Here is a 27,507-nt window from a genome sequence, read left to right as displayed (position 1 = left end):
CGGTTTTGGGGAGCTGCTGCCTGAGCCAGGTTTATTAGTTCTGGTGATGGGGCTAAGCCTCTCCCACGTGAAATTTCACTTTTCAATGAAAACTTACTCCGGGCGGAGCACCGCCAGTATATTTCTCGTGTGACTCATACGCAGATAACCCAAAAGTCAATGGCCAAGACTTTATTTGATGGAGGTTTTTCTCCTAATTAAGAGGTCATTGAGGGGATCCGACTGCTACTCAGCGCTGAGACGAAGGACCCCAGCATCTGCTCCAGAACGGGAGAGGGGCCGGCCAGCACATTTTCCAGAAACATGTTTCCTCTCTTGCTAGCGGCCCCTTCCCCCTCCCCGCCACCCCGTTTCTAGTCTCTCCAGCGCTGATGAGCTAATAGCATTTTTCCTTTGCATACTTTGGCGCTGCCCCACGGCATACTCTGGCAGCCTACGTGTGTCTGAGCGCGCCCGCCCGCCCGCCGCAGGCTCGGCTCAGCTCGGCGCGGGTCGGGGCGCGGGGGGAGGCGGGCGGGATGGATGGAGGGATGGAGGGATGGCGGGAGGGATGGCGGGAGGGAGGGAGGATGGGGAGCTCCCGCCGCCGCCCGCCGCGCCGTCCCTCGCCGCCCCGTCCCCCCCCGCTCGGGGCGGGCGGCGGGCGGGGGGCGGCCGTGGGGGAACTGTCAGGGCCGCACGTTTCCAGCCGCATTACGTGAACAAATGGCGGGGGCGCAGCCAGCCCAGCCAGCGGGGCTTGTGTAACTTTGCGAGCGTGCCAGCAAGTTTAAAGTCTCTGGTCTCTCCTCCTCCTCCTCCTCCTTCCCTCGCTCCAGACACCAGCGCGGGCCGGAGGACGATGAGAGGCTGATTGTTTGCTCCGGCTCCCATTCGCATCCCCCTCGCCTATAAATACCGGGAAGAAGAAAAGCCGCTCCCGCCACCTCCCCGGGCCGGGTTTCCTTCCCGACGGCCCGACCTGCTCGATGGCACCGCCCGGGTGCCGCCGCGCCTGAGACCCCGCTGCCCGCCTAGACCCTTCCAGAGGCGCAGCCCGCACCCCTCGGCCTCTCCACACGCCCCCCCCACCCCCACCCCGCCCCGTCCCGTCCCGGGCAGGAAGGCGCCCCTCGGTCTCCGCTTGCCCCCTCCGGTTTCGCCCGTTTCTCTCCCCGCCGGCACACAGGAAAGACGAGAAGATGCACTTCGCGCCGCCGGGGCTCCTGCTCGCCCAGCTCCACGCGTGTATCTACTGGAGCTGCCTGTGGCCCGCCGGCTGCCAGCAGCCGCCGCCGCGCCGCGACCCCCCGCCGCCCCCCGCCGCCTGGAGGCAGCGGATCCAGTGGGAGAACAACGGGCAGGTGTACAGCCTGCTCAGCCTCGGCTCCCAGTACCAGCCCCCCCGGCGCAGGCAGGCGGCGGAGGCGGCGGGCAGCCCCATCCTGCTGCTGCGGAACAACGGCACGCTGCCGCGGGGAGCGGCCGCCCGACCCGCCGCCGCCGCCGCCGCCGCCACCGCGCAGTCCCGGCCCGTCGCCCCGCAGCCCCAGCACGCCGCCGGCAGCCGGCGGGACTCCGGCGCACGGCACTGGTTCCAGGCCGGCTACCAGGCTCCCTCCGGGGGTCGCTCCGCCGCCGGGCAGCGGAGCCAGGGCGCCGCCACCCCCGCGGCCGCCGGGGCGGCCCGGGCCCCCTCCTCGGGGGCGTCGCGACCGAGCGCCCCCACCAGCCCCGCCGGCGGCACCGGGACCGAAGGCAACGGGAGCAGCACCGGGGCCGGCGGCCTGCCGCCCCTCAGCAGCTTCAGGCCTGGGCGGGAGGATGTCATGGTAGGAGACGACCCCTACAACCCCTACAAGTACACGGACGATAACCCCTATTACAACTACTACGACACCTACGAGAGGCCCCGCCAGGGCAGCAGGTACAGACCCGGCTATGGCACCGGCTACTTCCAGTATGGTAAGAGCCCTCCTTTCCCGCCCTGCTCCCTCCCGTCCCGTCCCGTCCCCTCCCGCCGGCCCCGGCCCGTCCCAGCCCCGCCGCGCCGCCCCGCTCCCTGCCGGGTACGCCGGGACGGGGTGCGGGGGTCGCCGGCTCTGCCTGCCCGTCGCTCGGGGCAAAACCTGGCCGGCCGGAGTTTGCACGGCTGCCGGCCCGCGGGGAGCCTGGTGGGCGGCAGAGCCCGCGGCTCGAGGCGGGGGGTGGGTAGTGGTGGGGGGCGAGCTGCGGCGGCCGCCGAGGGAAGCCCACCACGGGGGTCCGGGCGTCGTGCTTGTGGTGCGGTCGTTGGGAAAAGCCGAAGGGCCTGAGCAAAAGGGAGTGCGAGCTTGACGGGGGGGCAGGGTTCCGTAGCAAAACGACGGCTCCTAACGATCGGGGTGGAAGCCAAGTACTTGCAGACGTGTCCTGGGTTGATCTTGCTGTTATGTGGTTGGTTTGATGAACTGCAGGTCTCCCTGACTTAGTCCCGGATCCCTATTACATCCAGGCATCCACATACGTCCAGAGGATGTCCATGTACAACTTGAGATGTGCCGCCGAGGAGAACTGCCTGGCAAGGTAGGCATCGCCGCGGCTTTTGCCCGTTGACGGCGAGTTCTCGTGCTCCTGCGCCCACGGCGGAGTCCCCGAGGGCACGGCGAGGCGGGCAGAACAGTGAGGCTGGACAGCCCCGGGACGCACAGCCCGCTTTGTAACCTTTTCTAAGCCTGTGGCAGATGGTGGGGTGTGCACAAAAGAAAACAATGCCGCCATATTAGAGAGACAAACTACAGACGCTTTCAAGAACCTACATTTTGTGAAAAGTTATATTGCACGTTTCTATTTATCAGGCTTGTTTGAACATATCCGAATTTTGCAAAATGGAGGCGCCTAAAAAACCCCACTAGAATCTGGTGATTTTCATCTCCCTCCTCTAATCCGACGAGATCATATTCTACTCCATTTAAAAAAAACCCCAAAACATTCTCAACCAGCATAAGTTACTATTAAAATTATAACATGCTAATTGTTTCTGGGCCTATGCCTTATAATGTCTCTTAAGACTAAAACCTCCCTGAAAAGTGTTTCAGAGTCTTTTAATGGGTTGAAATAACAGCTTTGCTATGAAGTTAGGTCCTGTCCAGTTGGCAAAGAGGGACTTTTCCTGTTTTGTTTGGAAAGAAATGAACGTGACTGTTTTTAACCATTTTTAACTTGTTGATACCTTATCATGCAAAACAGATTTATTTATTTACCAGCAACGTTAAATGATGTCAGGCTGTTCCACGGTCATGCTCTTTCTTCACTTGCTGGAAAAAGAAAACATGGCATAAGAAGCAGTATTTTTTATGTTAACTTTACAGTGAAGACTATTTGGAAAGTTCTTGCTGACTATCAATTGATTAAGATATTCCAGTATTTAAGACTGTATATAATAGCTATGAGAAATAGGAAAATACAGCCTGAGGCATACATTTATCCATTTTTACTACAACAGAAACAAACATCTTGTTATGTGATCTTACATACACAGTGAGTTATTTTGGTTAACAGCAACTAATGAAATCATATTTTTGATACCAGAGTAATTTTACAGCTAAGTGGTGATATGCTTCTGAGATGGAGGCAGAGAGTCAGTGGTCAAATTCCTGCCTATATTATTAGAAGCAGATCTGAATATTACTTGGGTCTTGGTCTGACACCAGGCACTTCTGAGCACACCATGTGGAAATCCTGTGCGTCTCCAATGCATTAGCTTTAAGGGATCTGAAAAGATCTATGCTATCAGTTGCTTCTGAGACAATATAAAAGTTTTTAAAAAGTGTTTCTTGCATATACTTACGGCACTTTTTTGCACTATTACAGTTCAGCTTATCGAGCCGATGTTAGAGACTATGACAATCGGGTGCTCCTGAGATTCCCCCAAAGAGTGAAAAATCAAGGCACGTCAGATTTTCTGCCAAGCAGACCCCGCTATTCATGGGAGTGGCACAGCTGTCACCAGTGAGTGAAGTGCTCAGTATGGTACCTTCTAATTATCTTTTTCACTAACAAATTATCACTTACAAGGTGACTTACAAGGTTTTCTAAAACTGCAGTGAAGTGGGGAGCAGGAGCAGGAAAGCCATGGGGAAACTTTAGCCTTTTACAGTCTTGGTTCATTTTATGATAGTGGTAATTACTCTTTACATAGCCACATGAAACCAAAATTGATATGAAGCTTATCTGTAAGTATAAAACTCTGACATGTCTAAATTCATTATAAATACAAGTCTCAAATCAGTTTTGACAGTGTCACCTTCTCCCTGTAAGTATATTTTACTTAGGTTATAGTCCAGTTACATTTAAGTGGAAGCAGGAAATGAAAGTCCCAATCATGTTAAAAAAAGCGTGGAAACCCTAAAATTTACATTTACTAGCATGTTCCCTACAATACATCATTGTAAACATTGACCCACGCTTCTTAACCTGGATTTCATGGTTTAGTTCTTGAGAGGGAATGGTCTGCTTGGTATGGAAAAGAGAAGATACTGAGTTGACTGATCCCATTATCAGTATCCTTAATGTATCACAATACTTTCACATAGCAGTATTGCTCTAGAAATAGCAAAACCCCTGGAAATGGCAAGGCAAATGTAGTAGAACATTTTTGACATTTTGGGAGCAGGTAACACTGCAACCTTGTACCTTTTCAGAAAATTCACATGCAACAGTTTGCAGGTTAGTTCAAATTTTTGCTATTTCATAGCAGGACCAACTGCAAAATAATAGAGATTACCTTACTTTTACCTTACCTAAAATACAATTCTGCTGTTACGAGTACATAAATGATAACTTAATATTATTCTATTAAAAAATAATATATAATCTGGGTTTGATCTAAAGATCTGTGGGGTCAATGGAATATTTCTCTCTAGCTTCAGAGGCTTTAAGCTTTAAATGAAAAGTCAGTATAATTAGAACAAATTCTTTAAAAAAAAAAGACTGATACTACTAGTTTATAAATCTTTTAAGGATCAAAAAGCTAAAACTAAATCAAACAAAAAAAAGCCTCCATAAATGCTTTGGTTAACCCCCACCCCTGAAAAAAACTACCATTAACAAGAAAAAAACTCCAGCCTTGCTGCTTACAAAGTTGATAAATGGACAAAATGGATAGAGAGCAATTGAAATTTTCCATGTGTAGAAAAGCAGTTTTGTCCTCTGCCAGATAGCTCAGCTATCACTATCCAGATACAAAGTGTCTCTGATACTGATTCAGTTCTTGGACAGAAAATACATTGCCTAAAAAAAAAAAGCGTTTCTCGTGATCATTTCCATGACAGTAAAACAAGCTCATTTCGAAATTAACTATAAATGCCAATTAGTTTGGCTAGCCATCAGACTTCAGTGTTAGTCATCATCATCTGTGGACTGGTTTTAGTGTTCTTGACATGAATGCTTGTGAGACTTGTATGCTCCTCTTTGTTTTAACAATACGTTTGAATTCTGTTTAATGATATCTTTTTCACCTACCTCTCAAGCTGAAATCATTCATAAGTAATAGCAACCAAAGGCTGCACAGACAAACTGCAGGTAGTCAATACAAGTTTAGAGTTCCACATGTTTGGAAAAAGTGAAGTTACAGTAATAATAGGTATTCAAGTCCACAGTACCAGCTAGAACTCACGTTGTGTGAAAGCAAGAAAAATGCATCACTGTGCCCAGATCAAAAGCATAAACACTTTTGAAATAGAGACTACATAAAGTATAGACTACAAAAATTGTTCACACCAGATGAGATCTGCATTGCGGGTACACAGAAGCTGGTTTCTTCAAGCAGATTTTGTTTTTACTAGTGTTATGAATGCGTTACATTGATTGAGGGCCATGGAAATGTGAAGGTAAATTGGGCTTTTGCTAGCAAGTAGCAAACTTCCCTGGAATTTATAGTATGTAAGGTAATCATTCCTAGAGGAACTCTAGTTAAAGGCAGTTTTAAGATGTACAATTCAAATATGAATTACTTAATACTTGCTATTGTTATTGGGAAAGAGATGAAACAGGAAATTTGGGAAAAACAGTACTGCTATAGAGTAATATGGAGTATTAAAGTCTATTATTTATATATTGAAGATGACTTTTTTATAGTAATTGAAAATTAGAATAATGAAAATAAAACTTAATTGAATAGCCAGAAATAGGAAAGTACACTAACACACAGGTTCTGTGTAAAAAATAAAATTTGGCCAGATCTAACAAAAGGTAGATCAAATAGGAATATGTTAAAATGTTACTGATAAGGTCTGATCCATCTTTAATAATGTATCTGGTTTAACAGACATTATCACAGCATGGATGAATTCAGCCACTATGACTTGTTGGACGCAAGCTCTCACAGAAAAGTTGCTGAAGGACACAAAGCAAGCTTCTGTCTTGAAGATACATCCTGTGATTATGGATATTATAGGCGGTACGCATGTACAGCACATACGCAGGTAAGAGTTGGTTCGGAGACAACCAAGTTTCTTTCCCCCCTCTAACTTATATTTGGATATTTTTTCTACCAATCATCTGATGCCCTCAATTATCTGATGCCCTATCTCTGAAATTCTCCATCACAGAGGCCAGGATAGCAACTTGGAGACTGATAATTTTACCCAGGTGCTGCTGAATGTGGGTGTCTCATTAAAATGCAGGGACACTCATTAGCCTAGCATCACTGGTAACTGAACTATATTAAAACACACCACAAGTTCTTGCGGTTATAGGACTGGTCAAGCAAGCTAAAGGGAACTCAAGACAGAGTCAGTAAATAAGTCGTTTCCAGTGTTCATCCTCCACAGACTTCTCGGTGATGTCCTTGGCTGGTCCCAGAGCTCATAGCTAGTATTTTCTCCCTTGCAGAGCGTGAGGCTGCAAAGTGCTGAATGCCTTTAATACCTAGAGCTACTGGCTCACAGTCCAACACAGAAAACTTATAGCATAGTTTTATGCATGTATAGAAGGCTGTTACAGAGAACGGCAGCCATGTGAACATTATGATGGGCCATATAAAAATGTAAAGCAAGGTGTTAGGGCTTATTAAGAGAATAGATAAAAAATGGAATTATGATTAATTATGATATTATACAAATCCATGATAGACTTCTATCTTGAAGATTGCATGGAATTCTGGTCACCACCTCTCAAAACTGCTACAGAAAAGCTTAAAACCCAGCCCAACCAACCCCAGGAGAACAAGGATGATCAGTAGTTTAGTATGGCTACCACACTAAAAGATTTCATAGACTATTCCATTTGGAAAACCAGAAATAATACCAAATCTTGAGTGGTCCTGGATGGAAAGAGAAAATTGTTGATATTCACTGTTTCTTACTGTACAAGAATTTAAGGATATCCAAAAGAACTGTCAGACAAGAGCTTTACAACAGAGAAGAGTGCTCTTTTGACACAGGAATAAAGTATTAAATTCCTTGCCATAGGAAGTTGCAGAGGTCAAAAATATCTACACGGGTTAAAAAAAATTCAGACAAAGTAATGGAGGCTATTAAACACAAAACTCTGGTAGTACCTCGTGTCTTAAATACAGTTAAATGCCTGGTGGAAGGAATTTGCCTGGGTAAATGACGTTACATATCCTATTCCTTGTGTTCTTTCCTCTTCAAGCATCTGCTGCTGACCACTGTCAGAGACATGAGACATGACATTGAGTTTGATGGATCTGTAGTTTAACTCAGTGTGGCCATACTTATGCATAAACTTGTATGCCTTATTCTGCAGTTTTTAATCTAGGAGGTAGTTATTTTATCACAGAGAAATGACAGCTATGCTTCACTGGCTGACGTGTCCACATTCAGATTTTAAATATAATGAATGATCTGCAATATATAAAGGCTTTGAAGAGGTTTTATAAAGAACTTTTCCCCTTCTGTAGACTATGACATCTAACTAAGCAACACACATATTTTACAGCTGGGGTATTTGTGTCACTAGAATCATGGCTGTGTCAGCGTTTCCACTGGAAGCCCATATTTCAGGGGTTTGTAATTGGACTGTAAAACTTTCCTCCAGCCTCAGACTTGGCACATACATGCAAGAGTCTGAGCTAATCACCAGCTGGGTCAAGAGGGAATTCCTGCAGGACTTGGGTATTGTACACTCTGTGTGTCGCCAGAACAGATCAGCTTTGCCTAGAGCAATCTGTATCGGCCACAGCTAGACACCAGATTTGAACCACCGATACATTCATATACTGACATACTTACTAATGTTCCTAACAGCAAAAAAGTTTTCAGGAAAGATTCATCTGGAAGAAAGGCTACATTTTCAGTTCTCTCAGGTTCTTGTGTCACTATTTGCCTGAAGAGGAGCCATTTCTATGTAAAGCTCAATGTGAAAATGGCTCTAGACTCTACTGTTCAAAGATGGCACTTTGGCAGAGTACCTCTATAGCAAAAAAGTTGCATCATTCCTAAGGACAGAGGCAGGTTCCAACATGGTGATCAAGTCTATACTCAAGGACTACTTGAGATTTGCAGATATTTAGGTCCAGTTTTTGGTCAGTTTTGAGTTTATTCTCACCTTTCCTGAAGAACAGTGAGTAATAGCACCAACAATATTTCATAAAAGGAGCATTGTAACAAGTGATAATGAAGTACAGATAAAATACAGATATCTCACAGATGAACAACTTTCAATAGTATAGGTGTTTCTTATGCAGTGGCAATACAGTGCTGTCTATAAGAGTGATATTTTAGGCTCATGTGTTCTAGTTCAGATACTCAGATAAAATGACAAGAAAAAATAAGCATCACTTCCTGAGGTAATTTTCTTAGTGAAATGTAATGGTTAAGTGAACTTCGGTCTGAGTGTCCCTAATGTCTAGAATGTTACTATTCCTAATGATTTTACTTCATTTTTAAGGGACTGAGCCCTGGCTGCTACGACACTTACAATGCTGATATAGATTGCCAGTGGATTGATATTACAGATGTAAAACCTGGAAATTACATTCTGAAGGTAAGGGTATTGGGAGTGGGGAGGTTTTGTTTTTTGTTGGTTTTTAAAGAAGCAAATTGTATGCTTATGTCCTTTTGCATGTACGTTATCATCTCAAACCTCAAAGTAGACAACCTGTGCTTTCTGTCCTTAAGGTGAGTGTGAACCCCAGCTATTTGGTGCCTGAATCTGATTACTCCAACAACATAGTACGCTGTGATATACGCTATACAGGCCACCATGCATACGCCTCTGGCTGTACAATTTCACCGTAAGTACATTCCTTTGCTTTTGCAACTCTTTTATATACATAGTGCTAAAGTTGACATATTTATATAGCTTAAAGATATACTTTATATTGAAAAAATAACTCCCACTATTAATTCTAGTGATATCAATTTCTTCAGTATGTTGTGTCTTGGGTTTCAGGATCTAGTGTGTTAATTCTAAATTCAGATGCTACTTTTCGAAGGTCTTTTTTGGCAGGAAAGATGGGAACAGTTGCTTTGCTGTTGATAATAGCATAGCTTTCAAATCCTGACCTCCAGTAACTAAACTATTTCTGTAAGACTAGCATTGATTTTAAAAAATGATTTCGCCTTGAAAAACAATCATAAGTGAGAATTTTGCTCTTGCGAATGTGGCATTAGGATATGTAGCAGTTTCAAAATTGCTGCTACTGTCTGGGCTGCTAGATAACTATGTCTGGCTCACGCCTTCTTTGTACTTGCACTAACACCTTTCTGTGCTCATTCAGTACCCATTTATAGTATCCACGCAGAACTGTTGAGCAGTGACAGAGCTCTTAGAACATTCTGCAAAATCCCACGCATGTATGTTACTTCGCTGCTGCTGCTGACACAGCAGCCATCCTCCCTGAAACAGTTCTTCCTGACATACTCCATTTACGGTTTAGTTCTCTAAAAGTTTAAACAATGCCATAATGGTGCTGCCTTTTTTTTTTTTTTTGAGGAAAAGGCAAATTGATTTAATTAACGTTCTCATGGTAGATCTACTGTAGCTTAGTATCTGTGAAACACACACACAAAAAACAATCAGTCTTCTGTAACACAGAGGTAAGCAGTTCTCAGGATAATATTTTAGTTGCTCATATAAAACATCAAGTGGTTTGATTTGGGTTGCAGGACTGAGTATTAAGATTGTATAAAGGTTCATGTGAGATGAATTCCAGCACAGTAAATGAAAAGTAAAATAAATGACCAGTATAGTCTGCTGTAACAGCATCAGTGAAACAAACATACTGAATTAATGCGACTGTTGCTTAATCAGCCTTTAAAATACTCATTCCTTACTTTGTATTAGGAAACCAGCAGTTAAGTGAGGCTAAGAGGAGAAACAGTTTTTCATGCCAGTGTGGCGATCTGTATTTATAATCACACTTCGGTCATAAACATGGCAAGTTAAATGGCTTCAGCAAAATCCTCTATTTGTCCTTGCTGCCTGGTGGTCAGACTAGCAGGAAATGGAGGAAAAAGAACAACAGACGCCCTGCATGTCACAAGCGATTACTTTTGGTAGACCTGTGGCAGGAGCTTTGAAAAGATTTCTCTGTAAGAGGACTGACTAATTGGTACTTCTAGGAACATCGTTTCTGCTCACATTCACGTGGAAGGGAAATCTATGCATTACGCCTTTAACGTTTAGTCTCCCCACCTTGCCTCTGTAAATGTTATCAAGTAAATATATTCACGCAGGGTGAGGAAGCAAAATTTCTGTTCAGTTACCTGTGCCTTCAAGCTGACAAAGGGTATTTAGCAGATACTCTTTTTGTATCTCTTTGTCATCTGCATAACATTGCTTCTTTTCTTTTGACAGATACTGAGAAAGATGCAGGAAAATGGATGAGACGGTGCCAAATGTTTTGAACTGAAGTATCATTATATAAACTTCAATAGGATGTAAACACTATAGAAACAAAACTACAGAACATACACACGTACACCCACACACCTTATGTGATTTTGAAGCACTTCAGCGGCTTCTCAACCAAATCTGTAACTGGATTTTAAGCATTTAAATTGGCATTACTTTTGTTACTAGTGAAATGTGTGGAACTGGTGGTTCATGCACAGATACTTTAAATTTTGAAAATCTAACTCATTCATAAAAACATGAGCGTTTCTTAACTCCTGAATATTTGGAGTTTAGGTGATAATAGACTTCAGTGGGAATATTACTGGTGAATGAGTTGAACATATTTTAAAAGGTAGCAAAAATTTTTGTAAAATGAATTAAATAAAATGCAATAGAAAGTACTAACGTCAGCTATCTCAGAAAATACCAGAATGAAAACCATCTTAAGAGTAACGCTACAGTACCATTAAAGTAAAACTTGCTAGGACATGTGGATATGAATGAGAAAAGTATGTTCAGTTTTCAAGGAATATTAACATATAGCAGAGAAATACATATATATATATCTATATCTCAATTATACCCCTACAAGAAAAGTTACGTTTACATTTTTAATACATTAGAATTTTTTCCATTTTCTTAAGTGAAAAACAGATGGGGTTTTGAAAGAAACCTTTCATCTGTGGAAATGAATTAAAGAACTTATCCACCTTTCTATGTTCAAGATATTTTTCAAGGTGGGGCTTTTAAAAGACTTCTGCAAACTTAATGTGGATCAAAATAAATACCTGTCAAGAAAAGGGCTCTTGGAGATGATGAAGAGTCCCTGATGTAGACATCTGTGAAAAACATCCAACTTGAACAGGTTAACCATCAAAATAATATAGGCAATTAACTCAGGTGGCAACACAAACAGAAGTAGGTCAGAATCTCTAGCAAAATATTCGTGCCATGAAAAAGCCTACTGCCTGCTTCCCCCTTAAGTACTGTATTTGACTTTAAAATGTATATCTCAGTATTCAAACAATTAAGTTGAAAATACACTATATATAGAGGGAGAACAAAAGTCAGTGTATTTAACGTCCTACTTTAGGCTGTTCAGGAACCAAATACAACATTGTTAAGGGGAAAACCTTCCAGCCCAAATTAAAGTTTTTGCTGAACTGCTTAACTGGTGCTGGGTACACCACTCCTCCTCCCATCCCCAAATTATTTTGCTTTTGCAGTGCACCCTGCTGTAATCTACAGTAGCTGTGATTTTGTTTTTAAACTGTGAAATAACATATCACAAGGGGATCTGGGTTTTTTTTCAGAAGATTTCTGATCATGTAAAATGAAGGATCTACTTTTGAAACAAAGGGACTTAGAAATATTGATTGGTATTGGTTAAGTTTAATCAGTAGTTCAAAACACAATGAAACACGGAAAGCTCTTATCTTAAAAAAATACATGTGTAGTATAGTTAAAAACTGAAAAATCTGAGGAGTATGGAGAGGTTTTATTATCACTGATGAGAATACTTCAGGCAGTATTTGGAAGTATTTTACACAATAGGACCCATGGATTTAATCTGGAAGTTTTATGAATAATATCCTTTATGAGTAATACCCTTTAAGAATCAATTTGTTCTTTACTACATATATTTAAACTTATTTCATGATTATAAAGTATTTCCACCTTAATCATAACTTGGTTACAAATTTGCACAGCTAGTATGTATACTTAAAAAGAATCTAAGAACCAGCCACCCAGTGATTACCGCCCAACATTGGGAGTGGGTGCAGAATGAATACCACACCTGCAGGTCCCTTTTTGTTTGCCAAGAAATCCATTTTAGCAATCAGTCACCAGTATGGGCAGCGAACAGAAGCAAAATTTTGACATTAGATTTATTAGAAAGCCATTTATTACATGTCTGCTAAAGTGAGGGTCTGTTTAAAGTCTAGGCTTCTGAAGCCTCAGCCCAAAGAGTTTTTAAGATTAAGAGGTGTTAAGGGATGCAAGTGCATTCACCTTTATATAGACTTAGGTCAAAATTGGGGTGAAAGTCCTGATAGCAGCTTGGGCAATGGACACAAAACCTACTGTAATGGAAGCTAGGCTGTGGGCACGGGCTGCTTCCTGGTAAGAGGTTGCGTGCTCGTACCTCATTGTGCCTGATGCTGAATGTGGGATAAGAGAGCACTAACTGGACACAGAGCAGCCACAGAAATTGAGTTTATCCCTTGGCTTATGAGGCAGTAACCTGCTCATACGTCTATACCCAAACTACTTGCAGAACTCCGCTGAAGTCAGCAAGGAGCCAGAGGACCTTGAGCATCTGTGTAGGTGGAACAAGTTGTAATACTGGACTTAGTCCTTTCAGTGGGAATGGCCTGGTTCAGAAAGGTGTTGAATGCTATAACTCTGAATATTGGGGATATTGTAGCTACAAAAATGTAGCTTTTTTTTTTCCGTAGCAAAATATTGTATTTGTTTTGAAATGTGTGTTAAGCAACATGACAGTGATGTAAAATAGCACAAAAATTGCCTAAGATAACATGAACAGTCTATTTAGAAAAACAAGGGATTTTAGGATTAAAAAAAATGAAGGAATGTGACTTTAACTTCCCCTGTTTATATTAAATTACAATGCAGTAGAAGTGGAAGAGTTTCTTATATAGCAAGCGTAGAAGTCATTCTAAATAGGGGAATGCCAACCCGCATTTTCAGTATCTTGGCCCTGCAGTTTTCACCCAGACACCTTACCTTACTGTTTTCATACTGGCATATATTTATGGGATTATGTGCATTTTTGTTGAAAAACATTTATAAAACCTGTTTTGATAAAAGCTTATTTTATACAGCAAATTATATTTTGGAATAATTTTTACCAGATATTGGGCTTATTCCCATCATCTTTGAAAGGCATCTTGCCATTGGACTCAGTGGGAGCAAAATCAGATTTAAATTTTGTGAGAATTCTAGTACCAACTTGCTGCCTTGCAGTCTCAAATTTCCTTTGAAAAGCCAAATTGTAAAAATGTCTGTGAAGCAATTACCTCCCACATTTCAGATCTTTAGATAAAAATTTCTCATAAGGAAGATATTGTATGTCAGGCTCACTACAGGAGGGGTTTGTTATGTATTTTTTTTAATCCTGAAATACATTTGATATTTGCATATTTCTAGAGAAAAGTGTAACAAAAACGACAGATTGGTCACCAATGGAACCAACATATTGTATAGATGATGTTTTTGTGTTAGTAAAAGTCTACTCATTTTCTCTCTGCTCCAAAGTTTACTATGCAGTGTCGAATGAGTGCAAACACCAAATGTGCCTTCCTGTAGTCATTCGTGCATTGTTTGCAGTGCACTCATTCAAAACCAGCAGGGTGAATTTCATAGAGACATTGAAAGGTGGTTTATCCTGTGTCTCACATTTATGCCGATAAGGCATTTTCATCTTCTCCAAATCCTAAAAGGTGCTGACAGATTTTAACTTGAATTAAAACCGGAGTATGTTATTGGGAGGTTTTTATTATGCAACTAAATGCTACAGATACAGTGAAATGCCACTTGTTTTTGCAACTTTTTTAAAGGTTTTTCATTATTTCCTTCACTTTTCTTCCAAAAGTCTTAACGTCAACAACTTTGCATCTTTATCTGAAGAGCTCTAATTTATAATATTCAGGCACTAGCTTTGTATTCTTCATTGCACTTTCATATTCTTGTGTTACATGCCCATATTATGGTTGCAAGTTTATGTGAAAATGACTTGAATAAAATGTTTCAAGCGTTCTACTTGTCGAAGTATTATACTTAATGCATAGGCTAGATCCACCTCTCAATGACAAAGCTTCAATTAAAGTTTTTATATCTATATGAAAATGAGGAAGATTGTGTCATACTGACACGGTCTCAGAAAAAATGACACAAGTTAGGAACAAGGAATTAAAAGTTGCGAGGCATGATACATTACCTCTCACACGGCACAAAGGCTTAACACATGAAAGCATAACAGTATGAGGTAATGGTTCATCTGGATACAAGAATCCCTTATCATATTGGCTGTCTCTGTAGGAACAGGAACTTAGAAACAACCTTCAGAATTCCTGCTCCCAAAACTTTATTTTCATGGAAAGAACAGTCCATGGTAGAAAGTCTACGTCCTCTAGAAAATGGACTAACACATTTAGTACTCGGTTACTCCAAAAACATTTTATCCTTTGTCATTTACATTCTCAGAGTACAAACCAACATCCTGCTGCCTCTTCCGTCTCTATGCTAAACCGATAAAATAGGCTGAATTGTGGAACATTTCTTGCGCCTTCACCAAGGGATTAATACAGAATAGCATGGTTAAAAACTTTGGAATGTGCACTCCAGTAAGAGGTTGTCAAACACTTAAATATCAACTAATAGCACTCTTGGCTTGGAGTAAATGGAGACAAAACCAATGTGGTTATCTTTTAAAATTAATAAAATGTAGAATTATTTCAGATATAAAAAATGTTGTGATGAAGTTTCTATAATTTATTTTAAAAAAATATTCCTATACTACTACCTATTAGAGTTAAGAACTTCGAACTGAGAATTCCTGCAAGTACTATCCCTAAAGTGCAGAACGCGGTGTGGATCAGAACTCATGCAAATACAAAAATGCAGTCAAAAATGCATGAAAATATTGCAGAAAGTATATTCAAATTTATTGAAAATAAAGCATCTTCCAGTTTCCAAGTATCTCCTACCTGCTATTCTACTATCTCATTTTCACATTAGATTACCTGCCTAGTATGGCAAAATGATCTATCACCAGTCTACAATTAGAAAGCTGTCCAACATTTCCAGTTAATAAAGTATTGCTGTAACTGAGTCTTCTTTCAATCCCTATTTCTCCTGATCTATTCAGTCCATTAAATTCATAAGACAACTATTTATGCCTGGTTGGAAATCTTCAGATTGGTGCTATTAACAGCACACCTTTCTTTCTTTAGAAAAAAAATCACACTTAAACTAATACTCTCCTAAAAGACACTGAAAAATCTGAGGTTGTTTTGTCAGCAAGTCTGAAGAGAAAAAATAGTGCACCCTGAAGCAGTCTAGTAGTACCTGACAGTATGTACCCTGACTGAACGTTTCTTCTATATTATGGTACTGAACTGGAAAGCATTGTTCTCAAGCGTCTTTAAATCTAATAATCACAGAATGAAATAACTTTCTGTATCACTATAAAAATAAATCCGTAGGACTTGGTGAGAGGTCTCTGTCTAAACAGTATTACAGATACAAGTTATGTTGAAATAATGTATAAACTGGAAATATTATGTTGTTATAATGAGGAGAAAATGTTCTGAACTTTATCAACAACCTGCAGGCAAGTTCATTGGGTTTATCAGTTCACAAAAAAATTGCCCAGTTGCGCATAAAAAATATTATCAAGGCTCAACCATCACTACTTGTTTGTATAGTTCATTAAGGCTGTGATCCAGACGAGTCACTAAGCACCAGCTAAGAGTAGTAGTAACCCATTAAAATATGAAGAAATGCCACTAACCTAATATCTCTTCTCTCATTCATGTTCAGTGTATGTTATCTTTCTTCTTTTCTTTAAAGTAAGAGCTCAGAAGTGTTTTTGGAGACCAAAAAAAAGATGTTTTGATAAGTCAGGCTTCCTTCAGGAAGAATTCTATGGCCACAAATTACAGCTGTAAGAATGGAGTAAGAAACTTGCTCAAATGCCAAGACAAACCAATGCTCCTGGATCTCTAAGCACATGCAAAAAAAAAGCACCGTAGAACATAAGCTCCTTAAAAAGTTGGTTGGGTTTTTTTTTCCAAACTATTTGCAATCTTTTAACTTTTTGGTCTTTAATGTGAATCAACTCTTAGAATAAGGTGCTCACCTGCTGTATTATAGCTGATGACATCTACCAAAAGAAACTTTTCTTGCCTTTTATTGGAACCAGAGAAGTCACATACCAAGTATTTGTTTGGCATAGCATTCAGCTAGGATTTATTTACTTATTTAGAACATTAAGGATTAGCATTTCCATCTGGGAAAGTTAAAAGACTTTGTATACAGCAGGTAAATGCATGGCTTTTTCCACAAAATATGATCCTTCCCTATAAAACCACAGTAAAACATGTATCCATCTTCTCTTTTGATGCTTCTGGCCTTAAAAGTTGTTCCATATGGTACAGTGAAAATAAAAACATAAGATGCTGGGAAATGGAAGGTTATTTGAATTTCTAATTCCTCTGAGTGGCAGCTCCATTCTGGAAGATAATATCACACAGGCTTTTTTCAACAGTGCCCAACAACAGGACAAGGGGCAATGGGCTCAAGTTGGAACACAGAAAGTTCCACCTCAATATGAGGAAAAACTTATTTCCTGTGAGGGTGCCAGAGCAGTGGCACAGGCTGCCCAGGGAGGCTGTGGAGTCTCCTTCCCTGGAAATATTCTAAACCCGCCTGGACGCGTTCCTGTGCCCCCTGCTCTGGGTGTGCCTGCTCAAGGGGTGGGGCTTGGATAAGATGAGCTCCAGAGGTCCCTTCCAACCCCTGACTTTCTGTGATTCTGTGATATACTGACATTTGTTTAGGATGCAGAAAAGGAAACATAACTGAGTGGGGCATAGGCATGCCTAGATAATAACAGAAAATGGACCAAGTGGAATGTTTAGCATTCAAAAATCTTAACACAGGATGGGAGAATAGGCAGATTGCTGGGCTATAAATATTAAGATATAAACCCCAGAGGAGAGAGAGAGGTGGCCATACCACCAACGGAGAAACACTACATTAAAAAACCTAAACTTGATCCTGCTATTTGACTCTAATGTAATCCCAAGTGGAACACACTGATGTATTGCACAGCAACTACATCTTTCAGACACATCCAATAACTCCCCTGTGGAGTCACTGATGGTTATGGAGTTACTGCTTGACTCAGACCTAAGTGTACAAAATCACAAGGTGTAGATGATGTTGGAAGAGACCTCTGGGCATCATTTGATTCAAACCCACTGTCCAAGCAGGGTCACATCGAGGTGGTTACCCAGGACTGTGTCCAGTCAGGTAATGAGTATCTCCAAGTATGGGGACTCCACAATCTTCCTGGGCACCTGTGCCAGTGCTCCACCACCCTCACAGTGAAAAAGGTTTTTCTTCTTTAAGCAGAATTTCTTGATTTCAATTTGTGCCCATTGCCTCTTGTCCTGCCACTCAGTAGTACTGAGAAGAGCGTGGCTTGATTTTCTTTACATTACCTCCCCACCTCCCTGTGCCCCTGCCAGTATTTATACATATTGACAAGATCACCCTGAGTCTTCTCTTGTCCTGAACAGTCCCAGCTCTCACTCTCGACTCATATGTTGTATACTTCAAGCCTTTAACATCTTGGTTACCCTTTGCTGGACTCATTCCAGTCTGACCTTGTTCCTCATGTGCTGGGGAGCCCAGAACTGGACCCAGCACTTCAGATGTGGCCTCACCAGTGCTGAGTACAGGGCAAGGATCACCTCCCTAACCCAGCTGGCAACACTCTTTCTAATGCAGCCTGGAAGACTGCTGGCCTTCTTTGCCGAGACAGGAAAAGATTGTTTTTCTTAAGAGTGTAATACACAAGAAGGCCTTCTACACCTTATGGGATTAGAGATTCCACAAGTTTACATGGATCTAAGAGCAGACAAACCTGTAGAAAATAAATCCATTGAGGATTATTAAACACAATAAGCTACATTATCACAAGGTGTCCGTGAGCTATAAAACTGGAAGCTCAATAAGTTGGAAATTGGATGATGTATCACCATGTGCTTCCTCTATCCCTATGCTTAAAGCATCCCTTTTTGACTACTGTTGAAGGTATCAGGCTACATGGACCTTTGGTCTGATGCAGAGCTATTCTTAGGAATTACAAAATGCTACATGAATTGTACAGTGTATTATCTTACATCCACTGCAGTAATTTACCAAGCTTCTGAATAAATTTGATTATGAAAGATACAATATTATGAAAGGTATTATATTTAAATAAACAACACTGTTAAAGACTAATTGAACTTCAGAACTTGTTTCAATTAAGCAGTAGGAAAAGCCTCTCAAAAAAAATACAATGAAGATTTTAACTCATATCTCCATCAAATAAACTTCCAATCTCAGAATGGCACTTCGAAGTAAAATGTTTCTTAGTGTACAGACCTTTCAGTTTTTCAGCATTCTTTCAGAAAGTGCAAGACAGACATGTTGGAGCACCCAGATACATCCACCACGACAACAGTATTAAAGACACTCTTTCAGTTCTTCAAATCAGCAGTATAATCAAAGGACAGAGGTCATAATTTAACAGGCCAATATTTTATTGCTCTCCAGAAATTTTCATATAATGCATACTACTAATTGGCTCTTCCAGCTACCTGATACATTAATGAATTTGTGACGTCTGTTCAAGTTTAAGGATGTCTTATTTTTTTCCCAGTTGAGATGTATTTGATAATATAGTCCTAGGATTATCACCTTGATATTTTGTATTTTCCCCCCTCTCTTTTGACATCCAAGCCCTTATACAGTTTAAAGTACATTTTTACAGAAGAAAAAGCTCCAAAGAATCTGTATTATTCCTATGCGGCACAAATGATATTCCTAAAAAACATTCACTCATGTTACTCTGCATTTCATAAATGGTGGCACTACGTAATGGTCTTTATGAACCAACACCATAATACCATACATTAATCGACAGCACATGAAAAATGAAGCAATCTTCATTATGAACAGATGGTGAGTTCTCACAATTGCTGTTTTATAGGTTGCAGAGGATAAGGGCAGTATAACAAAAAGGTTCAAACAGTAGTTGTTACTTCACAAGAAAATACCATTGGATTCAAATCTGCAAGAAACTTTTTTTAAAATCATAATTTGCATATAGTCTAGTCATCAAATTTAATCTTTTTCCCTTGGAATGCTGTAATTTGAGACATTTGTTCCCGGCGTCTCTTGCTTGCTTCCCACGATGGATGAAGAGGCTGCTCCAAACATGTTTTCTTACTGTCACATTTAATACCTGCAGCTTTTGCAAATGGTTGCTTCTTGAGCTGTGGTTCCTTTTTAAGAAGAGCTGTGCAAGAAGTTCAAAATAAAACATGAACTACATCATGAACCTTCAAAGAAATATGCTAAAAGTACCTTGGGTCTGCAGATATTTTAAATAATTTCTTAATGAGCCAAGAGGAACGTATTCATCTGAATGTTCACAGCAAGACCTTCATCTTGCAGGCCAGTAAATTGTCACTTGGTAGACTGCAGATAATTAAGATTTATTATTACTGACCACGTCCAAAATTTGTGTAGACAAATATTCAGAATAGTCTCAACTTTTTTCTTCACAATAAACCAATGAGATAGTACACAATGTAACTCAATATGACTGAAATTATATCCCTGATCCAATTAATTCCAAAATGGAACTATATATTATAAATGGAATAAAATATTGAAGGAGCTATTGAAGGAATTAGTAACAAGATAAACTACTTGTTAACTATCATCATCTGACACCTTTACCTGTGTACAGGTAACATTAACTGCTTAACATGAAGACAGCCAGAAAAGCACTTTCCTGTATAAACCCTGCTATATTTCTAATATTCAGAAATAGTAAATAGCAAACAATACCTACAGATTCAAATGAAAGCTTAACAGTTTGACCATTTTAACAATTAATGTTAAAATATGTGCCACAAAACTGAAATGAAACAAGAAACACCCTATCATCATTACACTGTGGAGGCAACAAAATCTCAAGATGTTTTTTTTACTCTTATAACTTTATCAGTTTAAGTAATACATACCTATTTTTCCATTTTTGACAGGCTGGTCTTTAGTATTTCTAAAAACAGAAAGAGAATTTAGGATTTTTTGAGACACTTGTAAGACAACAAACACCTGTGGATAAAGAATTGTCATCACCAAAACACTTGTGCAATGACTTTTCAAGCGTAACATGCAAACCCCTTATATACTGTTTCCTCTTTGTTAATAAAGAACTAAAAATAAAAGTATTTTCACTAGTGATTTACTCTGGATGCAGGTCTACTTAGTAATCCTATGTATATGTCAGTGCTAATGTCAATATGAAAAATATGTAAGAGTCAAGAAAGCTCAAGAAGACTGCAGAGTAGTTTATATGAAAATGTTCTAAGCTGTAAATGGCTGAAATTCTCCTTGTTTGGTAAGGGCTACTAAAAATCACAAGTTCCATTATTGGGAAGGAGAGAGTGAATGGAGAACATAACAAGGTGAAAAGGTTTACCTTCTTCTGTTTTGAGATTTCTGATTAGAGGTAGACAGAGAACTGCAGAACATTGATTCTAGCTTGCTTGCTTTTGCATATGGCTTTTGTTCTTCCATGATCAAATCTTGCGCTGTCCTAGGCGCTGCATTTTTTTCTTTTTTCACTATGTTTTTCTGAAGTCTATCCTCTTCTTTTGCTGAAGAATGATCAGTAACTGCTGCTATTTTTTTCTTTCTTTTTACTTTGCCAATGAAGAAATCATCATTGCTGTCACTGTCAGAATCTGACGACTGGTTATAAAACCTCTCTTCAGTACTATCATCAAAGTATACCTCTTCATTAGGATGTTCCTGGTCACTATCATCATCAGTTATTTCTTTTGTTGCATTTAATTTGTTCGTGCTCATATTTTCTTTCCTTTTTTGATAGCAGAGCTTCTTTCCTGTTTTATTCTGATTAACTGCTTGTATTTCTACTGCCTGAAATGAAGATTCTTCTGGAGCATATCCTCTCTCCACTTCTACAGTTTTCTGCTCAGATTCACTCTCACAAAATTTTTCAGCCACCCTGTCAGTTTCTATTTTCATACTCATTTTTGTTTTGTGTTCACATCCTTGCTGTTTTTGAGCTAGTTTGGGAGCTTGGCCATCCAAATTGCTACTGAAACGTTGCACTGATTTAGGCTGTTCTTCTGACTTAGGCTTTTTCAAAGGAGTAGCTTCAGCTGCGTTCTTTCTTGCATCCTTAAAAGCTTTCACAGCAGCTATACAAGGGGCAGAAGAAAAAAGATTTTGTTGCAGCCACACACGAGTTTACGTAAGTTATTTTAATATAATAAAATCTTTTTGCAATTTAAATATGTTGTATTGAGTAAGCATATTTTGAACATCCTTATGAATTATTTACTGAACACATGGGGCAAGAAATACCTTAGAGTACAGCATCAATCAAAGTGAGGAAAAGAACTTGAAATTATTACCAACTGAATACAGTGTTAAACTTGGGTTTAACTGTGAACTTCTGTACAGCAAATAATCTGCATCTGACAATCATGTTCATTTAGAGCATTACTTTCTGTGTAAAAACTGCAAACAAATAGTAAATTGCTCAGACAAATGGGTATTTGACATGCTCTGTTATTAACAAAGTAACTTTGTGACATTATTACTAGGACATGACCTTTTTAAACATTATTTTTAGTTGGAAAATTTGATTTTAAAGAGAATGGGACATAACCTAAAGAACCAGGAAAGATTCCCTAAGGATTCTGGGGACAGTTTCCAGGGAAGTTTAAGGGAGCAAACTGCAAAACGTTTTAGCTGCTTTTGGAAACCAGAGTTGTAGTAATGCTCCTTTTTCCTTTTTATCTGCATGCTACTGTGCTCATTGCCAGTTGACTCCTATGTAGTTTGGAGATAGTCCATTGTATTAATTCAATTTTAGAGTTCCCATTATAGGCCCTGTTTGTCCTACACCCTATATCTTAAATGTCATATATGTTATAGTGTCAAGTATAAGCCCATTTAAATCAATGTAAATGACTACAAGCTTGTGACATTTGTTTCACTGCAGCTAGTTAAGGTAATTACAGGAACTTTCTGGGTTTTTTTACTTTTCTTTTTATACTGGTTGTTCATGTTACGGATATGCGGGAACAAGGTAAGACACCAATAAGCTACTGAAGTCATAAACAAGTTAATATTATATTTCATACCTTTAAGTTCAACAAATCTGGGTTTCAAGTTGGGGTGTGTTGCAAGTCTTGCAATGGCTCGCTCAGTTGCAGTACAATTTGGCTATATAAAATAAATTCAAAGGCATGAAGTCAATAGAATGGTGAATACTCATACAGGCCTGTATCAGTTATGCTACAATTCATGCTAATGTGGAATATTCTGGAGTATTAACTGAACAAGAGGAAAAGCTTATGACAATATAATATTTGAATATTTCTTGTTTTTCCTGTACTACTACAATTCTAAATGAGGAAAAGTATGACTGCCCAAACATTGTCAGAAAAGTAACACACATGTAAATCTGCTATTTCTCAAGTACTGAACAGGGATGATTTTTATTTTAAAAGCATACCAAACATATTTTTCTGCCTTAATGCGCTGCTTTTACAGTCACTATTTCTCACATGTGCAAAGCAAATTCCTGAACCCCCTGAAATAAAGAACATCATATTCATAGAAAGCATTCTGCATGAAGAAATAGAGCAGCTTGCAAGAAGGGCAGTATGAATGCCATAAAAGTAGTCAAAATGACATAGCAGGTATTCAAGGAATGTACACCAAATGTAGTTGAGAGACAAGGTCTAATTTAATCTTAAAGACAAACCACCTTGAATTTGATGCAGTAGAATACTGAAACTCTGTAAACTGATTCAAAGAACAAATATGATCTTTATGCTTCGATTTGAAGAAAAAGGAGAAAAGTAGGGATTGCTTCCCTTTCTCATTTACTTTTTTATATATTAGAAGTCACAGGTATGGCACACTGTAAAAGCTATCTCATTTTCATGTTCTTGTCATCACTAAGCTTGAAGAACAAACTGACAGGTATCTAAGATTCTTCCAAAGACAACTTTGTCTTCTTTTTTTTTGAAGGGATGGAAAGGGGTGCAACAGGCTTGTCAAACACAAATTTAGCAGGAAGATTTCTTAAACCCTGCAGTAGAATTCTCTGGGAGAGAGGAGAAAAGACACACGTTTCTCCCTTCCTCCTAGTGTTACTGCAATGGATATATGTTTAAATCGTTGCTACCTGTGCTTTGAGCGATATGCCACAGGAAGTGCTACAGCAGAAGCCATCCGAATCAACAGATAATGAGCTTTGTAATGAACCGGGCAAGTGCCCTGTGACCCAACCTGAGCTGGTTTTGGTGCCCAACAACTCAACACAACATGCTGCCTTTCCTGTCCTGAGTGACCACTGCAACAGATGGAGCCCAAGTCACAGATATGTAAATGGCAGGGAATAAGGGGTGGACATTGTACTGGCTCTGCCCAGGGATGGAGTCAACTTTCTTCATAGCAGCCAAGATGGTGGTGTGCTTTGGATTTGTGACTAAAACATTTTAGAATTGGTAACGCACCAATGTTTTAGTTATTGCTGAGCAGTGCTTGCACAGCATCAGGGCCTTCTTTGTTTCTCGTTCTGCCCTCCCAACAAGCAAGCAGGGGGTGGGCAAGAGGTTGGGAAGAAAACACACTTGGGACAGCTGATCCATATTGGCCAAAAGGATATTCTATTCCATATCAAGCTGTGCTCAGCAATAAAAGCTCAAGGAAAGGAAAAGGAAGGGGTGGGGCAGGGATGTTTGTGGTTACGGCATTTGTCTTCCGAAGTAACCATTATCTGAAATGAACCCCTGCTTTCCGGGATGTGGCTAAACATCCACATGCTGATGGGAAGTAGTGGATAAATTCTTTATTGTTCTTTGCTTGCACACACGGCATTGCTTTACTTACTGAACTGCCTTTATCTCAAGCCATGAGTTATTCTCACTTTTGCTGTTCTGATGCTATACCCCATCCTGTGGGGTTGGGGTGAGCGAGTGGTTGCTGGGTGGTGCTTAGTTGCTGGCTGGGGTGAAACCATGACACAAACACTACCTAATACATCAGCAACACATGTTTAAAGTATGTGATTTGCTTGACATAAGAGTGCTCTGCGGGGAATTTTACTTGTGTGTACATTTTCTTCCAGCAGAATGATGCCACTTGGTATAAAAAGTTATGCATTCATTGCATATAGATGGACACTTCATGTCAACTAATAGTGCAGGAGAATCACCTTCAGTGCTTTGGTCTGAAGGAAACAGAGGAGAAGACACACTGCAGCTACAGCAGACAAATACTTCCACATGCAGCAATATTTAATTGGTTTGCAAAATGTGAATCTTGTTCGTCAACCAATGAAAAGCAAACCCCATTTGTATTTCTTTTGCCATCGTTCTACAGCTTACAAAATACACTCTGGGTATGTCCACTCATATTTCAGGTTTGAAGTGCAGAGCGTCTGGGAATTCTAGTACCTTCCTTTCTCCTCAAGTCTCTGCTATTACAACATTATTTCTTCAGGTCAAGAAAATCTGGAAAAATGTTTTCTCTGTAGACTGTCTATGGAACTACAAATGCTGGCGAGAGGAGACGGGTCAAAAGATGGGTCCATTTCCAAAGGCCACAGACTGGCTCACTTTCAGGCTAGCCTAGCTCTGAGAACTTGAAATCTGAATTGTGATCCCCATGTGACAGTGCTGCATGCTGCCACCAGATTCCTGGGACAGCAAGCTCACATTTCTGAAGATCAAACAGTATTTTCTTTGGAGATTTTTCTATAGCTGGAAAACCTATTTCTGAACTTAATTAATACACTTTTTCCCTCAGCTACTTCCTGTGGGTTTTGAAAGAATATACCATGAAGTTCAGAAAGCAGCAGCAGCAGCTTCTGTGCAACATCTGGTGTCCTTTAATTCAAATATTTATAGAAAGAGTTTAAGCATATACATGCCAATCCATATGGAATAACCACATTTTTTCCTTATAGCAAAATACTTCACAACCACTACTCATGCTGATAGAGAGTAGCCAACAAACATACAATATGACATTCACATTCTTTAAAATTTCCCTTTTTTTTTTTTTTTTTGGCACATTCAATGCTCAATTTATTTTTCCTCAAGTATTTTTTCCAGTATATAAAATCTTGGCATAAAATAAAACTTAACAGAAAAATGTCAACTGTATTTACAGCAAGAACACCCTTTCCCCTGCCTCCTGCCCCAGTATGTTTAATTATGCAGATACTGGAATTGTACACATTTAATCTCACATGTTCCTGCTAATTCTTGTATTATTTTGCACTATTTATTTTTTTCATGCAAGAATGTCCTAGTACTTTCTATAGGAACATTACCCTTCATTCAGTGTGCAGCTGAGGCGCTGCAAAGTGAACAAGACAACTCAGCAGTGTGTATTCACACTTTTCCGTGAGAAGTTGTAAGCGACATTCAGAACCACGAAAGTCAGAGTCTCCTCAAACTTTTTATCTTGGTAAGTGATGCACTATTTTTGTATATAGCATTAAAGATGTCTATCTATCATAACTGACGTGTTTCATTAAACTCCATGTGGACAATTAGCAGAATTAACTGCACTGATCTATTTTCAAATATCTTAAAATGAAAAGAAACCCGAACTGCATAAACAAGCATTCTTCATCCTGAATGGTAGATGTGCACACAGAGGCACAAACCTCAAAACATAACTTGTCAGTTATAGCATAATAAAGCAGCAATTGTATAACTTACACATGTGCAAACACACATGCATGTCCCACATAAGGGAGACAAACTTTGTACAATGTGGCAATGATTGGGAAGAGAATGGACATTACAAGCTTGCTAAGTTAAAAACAGAGTCAAAATGCAAGTTTTGAGATGTGCTGGAATAGAGGTCAGAAGTGGAATGGCTCTAAGAGCTGGCAGCACTGGGTAAAAAAAAAGTCAGGCAAAAGCTGTGTGGGTAGTACCTGCTTCATTCAACACAGGTGATACAATGACAATGGGAAACCAAGTGTCTCAGGGCCTTGGGGCCGATGGGATTGCAGGAGTTGTTAGCATGTGTGGGACAGCAGAGCTTCAGGAAGAAATAAAGGGCAGAAAACTGGGATTAATTTAGGAACATGAAATAGAGACTTCTGGCTGTCGCTTCATTCTGGTTACTCTTCCTGTTCAAACCTACCTTTGTTTGTACTCTCTCTGCTATAATTATAATCAATAATAGGAAAGAAAAAGGTAATACTTTTATTCTTCAATTTACTTTGGTACAAAAGGGGATTGCCTTGTTACAGGTCTCACCGGAAACAAGACTGCTACTAGAAAAGTATACCAAGTATACAGCAGCAGAGTATACAAAGTATACAAAGACTACTACTAGAATTTCAGCTGGGTCAAAGGCCAGTGCTACCAAACTGGTGATGCTTGGTGGCCCTGCATCTGTCACTTTAGATCATCTCTCAGCTATTTAAAATAATGACATTCAAATGGAGACAGTCAGAAACCCCACTGACAAACAGAAGCACATGGCAAAAGCCATGACACAGAAAGTAACCTCGAAGCATGTCACAACTCAGGTTTCTAAACTAACTGGAAGTGCAGTTTAATGTCAAGTGTAACAACAGACTGATTTTAAGCAAAAAATGGCAGAGATAATACTAACCAGGGTAAGCTTTAAAAAAAAAAAAAAAAATTGCAATTCTGGACCAAAACACGATATTATTGCAATATCCTTTGCAGCAGCTTAGGAGAAGAGCTCTCTGTCTACTAAAAAAGCAACCCAGAAAACCTGTTAATCCACACGTTCTTCCCAGAGCTCTAACAAGTTACAGCTGTCCATAATAGCAGATGT

At 40.1% G+C, this 27,507-nt stretch overlaps 2 protein-coding genes across 4 annotated transcripts in view; one reads left to right on the top strand and one right to left on the bottom strand.

Annotated features, from left to right (window-relative positions):
• The first annotated feature begins 854 nt into the window (after window positions 1-854).
• On the top strand, window positions 855-14,601 carry LOX (lysyl oxidase). Of its 2 annotated transcripts, XM_075079833.1 has the most exons (7): window positions 1,099-1,944; window positions 2,436-2,544; window positions 3,832-3,969; window positions 6,287-6,443; window positions 8,872-8,967; window positions 9,102-9,217; window positions 10,783-14,601. In XM_075079833.1, exons 1-7 carry the CDS (start codon window positions 1,182-1,184, stop codon window positions 10,787-10,789), a joined length of 1,386 nt encoding a protein of 461 aa, XP_074935934.1. In that variant the 5' UTR covers window positions 1,099-1,181; the 3' UTR covers window positions 10,790-14,601. The 2 variants fall into 2 exon arrangements, with proteins under 2 accessions (XP_074935935.1, XP_074935934.1); XM_075079834.1 differs by lacking the exon at window positions 10,783-14,601 and having other exon boundaries at window positions 855-1,944; window positions 9,102-9,221.
• Window positions 14,602-19,142: 4,541 nt separating this feature from the next.
• Window positions 19,143-27,507, bottom strand: part of SRFBP1 (serum response factor binding protein 1) — a 79,244-nt gene continuing 70,879 nt past the window's right edge. For both annotated transcript variants that reach the window (XM_075079831.1, XM_075079832.1), the window contains exons 5-8: window positions 22,809-22,890; window positions 21,113-21,857; window positions 20,652-20,689; window positions 19,143-19,918 (exon numbers count right to left, since the gene is read on the bottom strand). In XM_075079831.1, coding sequence (XP_074935932.1) covers window positions 19,731-19,918; window positions 20,652-20,689; window positions 21,113-21,857; window positions 22,809-22,890 — 1,053 coding nt within the window. In that variant the 3' untranslated portion in view covers window positions 19,143-19,730. The remainder of the gene's footprint in view (window positions 19,919-20,651; window positions 20,690-21,112; window positions 21,858-22,808; window positions 22,891-27,507) is intronic.

Source organism: Phalacrocorax aristotelis, chromosome Z, assembly GCF_949628215.1.
Source record: "Phalacrocorax aristotelis chromosome Z, bGulAri2.1, whole genome shotgun sequence".
Classification (NCBI taxonomy): Eukaryota; Metazoa; Chordata; class Aves; order Suliformes; family Phalacrocoracidae; genus Phalacrocorax; species Phalacrocorax aristotelis.
This window is presented reverse-complemented; position numbering and strand designations above follow the sequence as displayed.